General features: G+C 44.6%; 1 protein-coding gene across 2 annotated transcripts; it reads right to left on the minus strand.

Moving 5' to 3' along the window:
* Positions 1–216: 216 nt before the first annotated feature.
* CTSL (cathepsin L) lies at positions 217–8,837 on the minus strand. Of its 2 annotated transcripts, none has more exons than XM_073344988.2 (8): positions 8,730–8,837; positions 5,995–6,130; positions 4,758–4,880; positions 4,520–4,675; positions 4,080–4,304; positions 2,178–2,346; positions 1,689–1,806; positions 217–560 (listed from the first exon to the last, which is right to left on the minus strand). In XM_073344988.2, exons 2-8 carry the CDS (start codon positions 6,118–6,120, stop codon positions 461–463), a joined length of 1,017 nt encoding a protein of 338 aa, XP_073201089.1. In that variant the 5' UTR covers positions 6,121–6,130; positions 8,730–8,837; the 3' UTR covers positions 217–460. The 2 variants fall into 2 exon arrangements, with proteins under 2 accessions (XP_073201089.1, XP_073201090.1); XM_073344989.2 differs by lacking the exon at positions 8,730–8,837 and adding an exon at positions 8,630–8,699.
* Positions 8,838–9,629: the final 792 nt, after the last annotated feature.

The following is a 9,629-nucleotide window of genomic DNA, read 5'->3' on the forward strand; positions in this document are numbered from 1 at the left end:
TTATATTTCTGTCCAGTTGTGTACTATACTATACTCCATTTGAATAATTGCTGGGTGCAATAATTCCCAAACTCAGCTACATTTTAGTGGATGGTGAAAGTGATGGGTACATGGTTTGGTTAAGATGATCATCAATTTATATACATAAAGGAAAGCAAAGTCACCTTTACACGTTGGAATTGGCGTGTTTATTTAAAAAGTAAATCTTTGTGCACATTACAGTTAAAAAAGGAAAATTCAAAAAAGAATCCAATCAATTAAGCAGTCTGCAAACCAGCAATATTACAAGCTTGTTTACATATTAACATTTACATTAATTTAAACAAGTGGCTTGTCACCAACATATAAAACTTGCAAGTTGGATCTTGGAAGATACAAATCCTACCACATGTATTAACATGGGTTTGTCAATCAGTTTAAAACCACTCTTGCAGTGAAACACTTAGTCCCCCTCAGTAAGTTATACTAGTGGATAGCTAGCTGCTGTAGCTATTCCACAGTGGTTCCTCCTGTCTTTAGCCATGTAGATATATCCTTTGTCACCCCACTTCTCACCCCAGCTGGAAAACGAAAGAAAAAATTATGGTTAGCCTTAACAGTAAGGCAAGAGAATGTAGCACTGAGATCTACATTTGTCCCATGGATTAGAATGGCAATTTCCACCTTTCAGCTTTGTGAAAAAGCCCAAGTAACAAATGCTCTCCATTGGTAAGATGCATGGTATGCCAAGGATACCCAGAGTACAGCATAGAACCTTGTAATGCAACCCTTTGACTCTCTTTCCAGTAGCAGTGTGGCTGGAGCGGATATGGGTGCCCAAGGATGGACCTAGCAAGGCAACACTTCTGATTCTGTGGTGGAGTACATAACTGACTTCACTAACTGACCTCCCAGAAAGCAATACAGGCGAGTCTCATCTTACATGCATTTAACATGCACGAACTCAGCTTTGCACGGTCAGCAAAACCAACCCCCCCCCCCCCCGCCAAAAAAAAAAGAAAAGAAAAAGAAAAAACAACAATTTTAAAACTGTATCTGTAGTGCGGGCGATTCCGCCCGCCATTGCACTCGATATAATTTTGACTATACGCAAGTTTTGCTTTACGCGCTGACCGCGGAACGTAACCCCAGCGTAAGAGGAGACTCGTCTGTACACCAAAAGACTGCAGACAACCATAGGGAGGGTACTCTCTTGGAGGAAGCAGAAGACCAGCCACCCAAGATTTCATGGCTCTCACTGTCTGTCACATGTCAGATTTTTGCCTCCTATCCTAGCACAAGAGGCCAGTCCTCAGTCCTTTTTCCATCTGCACAAAATATGAAACCCGAGTGCATCTCCTCCACACTTAAGGGTATCCCAATTTTGTGCTAGTTTTCAGTTCCAGTTTAGGTCATGATCTAAACAGTCCAAAATGCATTAGAATGAATTTGCTGCTTAAAGCCAAGTTTATTAAGAACCCAAAAAGTATAACTTCTTTCCCCTATGTAAGAACTGAGGCATTTGTTTTATAAAGGTGGTTGTGGAGTTGTGTCAAATTTGCAGGACTTCTCCTACCCTGCATCATAGCACCTTTCCACACTAATTCATTTTAACATGTAATCAAACCATTTGCACCCTCAACTTTATAAAACCATGGACTGAGATTGAAGAGTGTTGTATAGAAAGAAAAAACCCAGAAGTTTTGCACCTGTTCTTAACAATCCAGTACTTCTTCCCATCTTCATCTGCTCCCTCAAAGCCATAGCCTACAACCAGAACGCCATGATCCAGGTCCTCACTGCTACACTCTGGCTCATAATAGACACCTAGAAAATACAAGTTCAAGTAAGGACTCCAAGATTTAAAAAAAGGCATTTCTAGAACATCTTCTGTCTTTAGATCTCAATGGTGTGTTTTACAATCAGTCAAACATCTCTTCTGCAAGGTATTTCAACATTATTCCCCATTTCATTGAAGAGGAAACCTAAGGACAGGTTACATTACTTGTCCAAGATCACAAAGGAAATCTGTATCAGAGTTGGAGACTGACCCCAGATCGCCTGAATTTGAGATCAAACTTTTTTGCATCAGTAATTAAAGTACAGACTGCAACATCAGATTTTTTTTTTTTGCATTGGTACTGCAACATTAGATACAGTACATGAACTCATCTTATAAACTGCGAGCAAATCACTACCTGATTGATAAAACTGGAATGATGAATGGCCTGCATCAATAGCCACAGAGACCGGACCCACAGATGCCACTGCTTTCATGAGTGCTTTTTCACGTCCTTGTGGGATGTCTACAAAGCCAGTATCATTAGCAGCATTGTACTCTGCCTTATACATACAGTCTTCATCATCCTTGACAAAAAAGGAAATTGGAGTTACTACACAGTTCTCTAGTTTACATTAGCAAGTGTTGCCAGCTACTCTGTGCTTAGTTTGTCTAGCTCGGTATTTTGAAACTGTCTGACAACCAATCCTGGTGCATTTCTTTAACAAAAAGAACTGAGCAATGTAGTCTTAAGTAGGTCAGAATAAGAGACTGAAAGAGAGACCCAGTTGTCTCATGTAGATCTTTTAACCAAGATTCATTCAGAGAAACACCATGAAAAATCCACTCAGCTAATTTATAAGTAGCCAGAGTGTGGGCTGTCAAAATTGATTTGACAACAGGATCATTAGATTTCCTCCAATTTTCTCAAGCAGTTAACATATCATACTTGTAGACTTACACATTTTGCAACTATAGTTTGAACCTACTCTTCAACAGGATATCCATTTTTGTGCCTACAATAACTGTCAGAATAAAGCATGAACTGCCAGGATAAGCATGATGAATTGTGGGCACAAAACTTTACCTTATGAAATGAATAGCCAGTATGAAAGTCAAGTCCTTTGAAACGAAACAACTGATGTGTGTTCCTTCATTACTTACATGGCAAGACCCAAGTCAACATTTGGTTTGCAACATCATGATCACCCAATGCACAATAAGGAACGCAGGTCCCTGAACTTTTTTTTTTGTAAAGTTTTCTTTACTTATTTTGTAAATAAAGCAGGTGTGCAAGGAACTTCACAAAACACATTACAGATAACTCTTTTGAAGGAGCAAGTGCTTTCAGAGACACATTTGACAAATTAGGAATTAAGGAGGAGACGTGGAAAAAGTTTTAATCTAATAGAAAAAGGGTCACGTGGTTTGTTCATTTTCTGCTGTGTCAATGAGACCAAAAATTGGAGACAACATGTTTAACAAGCAAAGGAGTTTACAATTAAAGTGAAGCTGCAAGCATAAAATCTTCTTCCTAAATTAAAAACCCAATGTGACCTGCACATGTCTGATCCAATATTCCGGAATCCCAGGTTGTGTTGGCGGCAAGAAGACTCCTTGCTCCCATTTTTCTTTCTATGTAGTGCTCACAAGCTATGCACCTAACATCTACAATTGGCTAGGCAATTTACAGCTATTTCTGAAGTTTGCCAGTCATCTGTGAATGCCTTTGACTTCTAGGATGGATTACTATAGTGCTCTCTACATGGGACTACTGCTGCAGACAACTTGGAATGCAGATATTGCCCCTTCACCAGTATTAACTGCAAGGAGATGTACTGCATCAGGTCTTCTGAAACTGAACTTCACCCAGAAGAGTCAGCTCTGATCTGTATAAAAGCGACCTTGTTTGGGTCATGGTTATGTGACAGACTGCTTCTGTCATGCATATTGTTGTGGCATCTGAGATTAACTGGAGTTAACATCTCTGGCTATATTAGTGTATGGGGCATGATAGCAGAGCATTATCAGTGGAAGCCCTTTGCTTTGCTATTCACTTCTTAAAACTGGTCTGATGAGCCTCTGGTTTTTGCCCAAATCTTTGAGGTCACTTTTCTCATACTTTTGACTGATTTTGGAACTGGTGGGCAGCTATTCTAGTTTGCTTGGGGGACAACTATGAAGGGAGGAACAGATCTGTTCTGAAAGCTGTCAATATATTTCCTTCCCCAAATTTCAACCTGTACATTTACCTTGTGTTTCTATACTTAAGACACACTGTACAGATAAAACAGATTAGCCTGGAGCTAGTTACATTTACCTTGGCAATGTATGGGTAGGATTCCTCTGAATCAATTCCTCCATTGTCCTGTACATACTGGAAAGCTTGATCCATGAGACCACCATTGCATCCTTGATTTCCTTCAGGGCGAGAGCAGTCTACAAGGTTTTGTTCACTCAGTGAGACAAGCTTGCCAGTTTTTCTGAAGTGCTGCCCTTCAAGAGCACCAGTTGTGCTAAATGCCCAACAAGATCCACACTGACCCTGAAGTTGAAAAGGAAAAATTACTCATTAGCACAGGCAATGTAGTAGTCCATGTTACCACAGCAGCCTAAATGTATGAGTATACCATTATCCAAGTCCCACTTCATTCATGCTCATTAGGGACTTCAACCTTTGTGAAAATACCAAAATCCTTCCAGTGTTCATAACATACAGACATGCACATCCTATTTGTTGTTACACACAAGACAATATACCTGGTCTTTAACTGGAGTTACATATCCCTTTTCCCTCCAGTCTACAGATTTTGGTGCCTCCAAGAAGTTGGGTTCAAGGAACTGTGATCCTCTGTACTTCCTTTCTGATTTTTTATATTGGAACCCATTCATCAGCTGTTTAAACTCTTCAGTAGTCTGAAGGAAGAAAAAAAAAAGTGCTTGTCCTCTTATACATCACTACTAACAAAACAAGTTTTATGGCTTTCCTTATACATACCATGTCACCAAATTGATTCATTCCCATTCTGTAGCTATGTTTTCCCATTGTGTGATCCAGATTATGTAGTTCAATCATTTTCAAGTTCTTCTCCCATACCATTCTCCTCCAGCCTTCTTCCCGCTAAAGGGCAGAGAACAGGTGATTTGGATAATGGAATTTGGCCTCTCTCCGTGAGTAAAAGAACAAATGAAAACAGTAATACACCAATTTTTAGGTTTTTTCTTGTCCAAAGCAATCTGGAAGGTGAAGACTGTTTGCAATAGTCCAAATAACTAAGGCTATGTCTACACTAGCAAGCTTACAGCAGCACAGCTGTACCAATGCAGCTGTGCCACTGTAAGATCACTCATATAGCTGCTCTATGCCAACAGGAGAGCTCTCCCTTTGACATAATTTAAACCACCTCCAATGAGTGGCGGTAGCTATGTCAGCGGGAGAGAGTCTCCCACCAACAGTGCTGTCCGCACCGGCCCTTCTGTTGGTGTAACTTATATCGCTCAGGGGTGTGAAAAAACCAGCCCTCTGAGCGACCTAAGTTATACCGACAAAAGTACAAGTGTGGACATAGCTTACATGTTTTTCTTTTACTTATTGTGCTGTCTTTCATACAAGGATGGCAAAGTTCTTAACATTAACTCCTGTTAGGGTATGTCCACACTGAAATAAAAAAAACACAGTAATGAGTTTCAGAGGCTGGGGCTGCAGGGCGAAAAATTGTAGTGTACACATTCAGGCTTGGAATGTGTACACATTCAGGAACCTGGACTTTGAGACCCACTCTCAGTGCTTAATTTGTGCCAGGGCTGAGCCCCAGCTCCTCTGGGCTTGCTGCATCCATTATGAATGTAAAAATAATTGCTTCAGCCCCAGCCCCTCTCTCTTTCATTACAAATTAAGCACTTTCCATTCTCCTTGCAAGAGTTCAGCCCCAGCCTGAATGTCTACACTGCAATCTTTAGCACCATAAGCCTGAGTTAGCTGGCCTGGGCCAATCACAGCCCTGTCATGGATCTTTTATTCTAGTGTAGAAGTAGTACCCTCAGATAAGTAAACACATCCATTTTACAGACAGGGAAAATAGAGTAACTTTCCCAAGGTTAGAGAGTTAATAGCAGAGCTTGGAATAGTCACTCAGTTCCAAGTGCTAGCCTTTAGGTTACATTTTACTGTTCCTACCATTTCCTGTACTAAGCAAATGTCCATACTGTGGGGTCTGCCTCTGCAAAATACTCACCTCATGGTAGGTCTTAGTGTGCCATGACTTCCACAGGTTCCAGTGGTTATCCAAAACAGGATCTATTCTTGGAGCAGCAAAAGATATTCCCAAACACAGGGAAAATATGACCAGATATATATTCATGTTGGAAAGTCTACCAAAAGTTAACAAGATCAGTTAAGCCATTTCTCACATGTAAGATTCTGTTTATCAGAAGTTTCTATGTAGAAAGATTGCTTAGTAACATACAGAGACAAATAACGGAAAAAAAATAGTTCAAAATGACGTATTTCGAGTGTGTATCACAAAGCTGAAGCCATTACCAGTTATAAGAAAAGGAGTACTTGTGGCACCTTAGAGACTAAAATTTATTTGAGCATAATAAATTACCTCATCAGATGCATGTAGTTCACGAAAGGTTATGCTCAAATAAATTTGTTAGTCTCTAAGGTGCCACAAGTACTCCTTTTCTTTTTGTGAATACAGACTAACACGGCTGCTACTCTGAAACCTGTCATTACCAGTTATGTCTCCTCTATGAGCCAGTTATGTAAGAGGAGAAAACCACTTCTTCCTTAACTCATGCCATGTGAAAAAACTGGTTTCTCGCCTTATAATGGGGCACTAGAGATGTATGAACTCTCTTTTCATGGAGGGGTGCCTAGACTTGGTCCACCAATCCTGGGAGATGCTGCAGGACATTTTCACACCATAGAAATTCTATTAAATCACAGGTTTCAGAGTAACAGCCGTGTTAGTCTGTATTCGCAAAAAGAAAAGGAGTACTTGTGGCACCTTATAGACTAACCAATTTATTTGAGCATGAGCTTTCGTGAGCTACAGCTCACTTCATCGGATGCATACCGTGGAGTGAGCTGTAGCTCACGAAAGCTCATGCTCAAATAAATTGGTTAGTCTCTAAGGTGCCACAAGTACTCCTTTTCTTTTTATTAAATCACAGGCCCACTTCACAGCCCTTTCAATTACTTCTGCCCTTCCCTCTTTGTCTTTCTCTCCCTTTTCTAATTTTCACCCAAATCCAATCAATAGGGTGTTAACAGACAATCACTGCATTTCAGTAGGATGCCCATCCTTTATCTGAAAGAGAAAAGGATTCACACCACATTGTAATTTGGTTTTCCCCATTATGGTTTCCACACTAGTTCTTTTAAGTGCATGTAACAGTGACTGTGCTCGTTGTAGGGAGCTTTGTCTGGTACTGCAGGATAGGGGGTAAAAAGGAACATTTTCAGTAAGTAAATAGAAAGCTTCTGCCTCTGGGAAGCCTGTCTGCACAGTTGACTCATCTTTTCCTGGAATCATTTCCGCTCTTCTCACAGAAACTAGTTACAAAATCATAAGACTATGGGATGCGATCAGAGGCAAGGGTGAGGGTCCCTTCCTAAGGGCTACCTCCATGCGCCCATCTCCCCTGCCTCTTACTCGCCCAGAGGCACCGCAGGGGCCAGACTCTCTTGTAAACGGATCTCCTCCTGGGGAGAGGGCGATTTGCAGGAGGCACCCGCCCTAGCAGCTGGGAAGGGCAGCCCCACTGATCCATCACGTGAGACCACTCACATGACTGCTGACCTGGGAGACCAGTCGCAAACCCAAGGCAGGGGAGGGAAGGATTCTGCTCGGGAAGGCCACTGCTGTGTAAACAAGCCCGGGGCGGCGACGCTGGGGCCCGTCGGGGAGAGGGCAATAGGGAGCCGCAGGTCCGCAGCTGCAGAGCTGCATCGTGCTCCGGGTTCAGCCAAACAAGCCCTGCCAGAGCCCACAGCGGCTTCCAGGGAAAGCGCAGGGAGCAGAAATCACAGCGCCCGGCTCCTAGGCGGCCTGCGGTGCTGGAGGAGGAATAAGCTAGGCAGTGCCGGGAAGGGCAAGTCCCAATTACAGTCACCGCTGGGTGTTACCGAGCCAAGATACGGGCCTTGCGATGGGCATGAGCCGAACACTGCAGCTAGCCAGTGCCCGCCGCCACACTCAGCACAGGGGGCCCGACACCCCTAGACCCGCCCCCTCCCCGACACAGCACAGGGGGCCCAGATACCCCTAGACCCGCCCCCTCCCCCCCCGACACAGCACAGGGGGCCCAGACACCCCTAGACCCGCCCCCTCCCCCCCCGACACAGCACAGGGGGCCCAGACACCCCTAGACCCGCCCCCTCCCCCCCCGACACAGCACAGGGGGCCCGACACCCCTAGACCCGCCCCCTCCCCCCCCGACACAGCACAGGGGGCCCAGACACCCCTAGACCCGCCCCCTCCCCCCCCGACACAGCACAGGGGGCCCAGACACCCCTAGACCCGCCCCCTCCCCCCCCCGACACAGCACAGGGGGCCCAGACACCCCTAGACCCGCCCCCTCCCCGACACAGCACAGGGGGCCCAGACACCCCTAGACCCGCCCCCTCCCCGACACCCACAGCACGGAGGGGGCCGGGGGATCCCCAGGTTAGCTCGCTCCCGAGCCCCAGGCGGAATATGACAGGTAAGTCCCGCTCGCTCTCCTTGGCCCATCAGACAGGGGCAGGCAGCTCCTCTCCCCCCACAACCGGCTCAAACTATCTCCCGCCCCGCCAGCGCCGGGTACCAAGCCGCAGCGCGCAAACCACCCAGCGCCTCCGCACGCAGGAGGCTTCGGACTCACCCGCAGCCCCTCCCCCGACACCGGACACGCAGCCCCAGCAGGGCTAACGGGGCGTTAGAGCCTCCCAGCTGGCTGCAAAGCGAGCGGCGGCGGGACTCACCTGAGGGACCCTGCCAAGTTCTCCCAGCCTGCGGGTCCCCGCGCCCGGGCCCCTGTTATAGTCTGCCCAGCTGTGCCCGCCCCGGCGCTCCGATTGGTTGCGACTGGGTCTGGGCAGGGCTGGGGCGGCCCCCGCAAGGTTCAGGACTCCCAGTCCCGCGGTGCGCTGTGTCACGCGTGCCCAGTGCGATCTTGCTGGAAAGAACATAACCCTACACTCACCTAAGATACAAATTAGGTGTAAGCTTTTCAAACACGCTGAGGGGAGTAGCAAAAGAAATTAAACAGCAATTTGTAAGGGAAAAAATTCCTTTAGATTGTCCCCATAACCACTAGAAAAAATTGCGTAGTAATAGGATTATATCTACATCTACTAGTAAGCCTCAATGCTCACTTACTAAGGAACAATATTCACTCATTGATATATATACATTCCATAATCAACTCTCTGTACAAATTTTCATCCCAAATACTTGGATGAAAATATCTAAACTGTATTGTTAAATTTATTCACCTAAAGTTGGGTTACTGCTGATTATGTACTATATGTATCTGATTACTTTTAAAGCAGACATATTTGTGGATAATCTAAACACTACACCTAGATGTACAGACACTTTTCTTAACCTGTGTAATATATAATTTAACATTTGCTTTAATAAACGTTTTAAATTTGTTAAAAGGACTGAAAAAGTACATGAAGAACGGCACTTGTTCTTACAGTACCTAGGGTTAGGGCCTCATGTTTTAGTAGGCAAACTGACTGTTACAGTAATTAGAATCTGATCTTGTCATGCTATAGTATTGGGTGAATTGGGGGGGGGGAAGGGGGAGGGCATTATTGGTTTCTCATTGACAGCTCCTTCTACAGCATCAGTATTGAACTCCCAGAGCATTATTT

The sequence above is a fragment of the Lepidochelys kempii genome, chromosome 5 (assembly GCF_965140285.1).
Source record: "Lepidochelys kempii isolate rLepKem1 chromosome 5, rLepKem1.hap1, whole genome shotgun sequence".
In the NCBI taxonomy this organism is placed as follows: Eukaryota; Metazoa; Chordata; order Testudines; family Cheloniidae; genus Lepidochelys; species Lepidochelys kempii.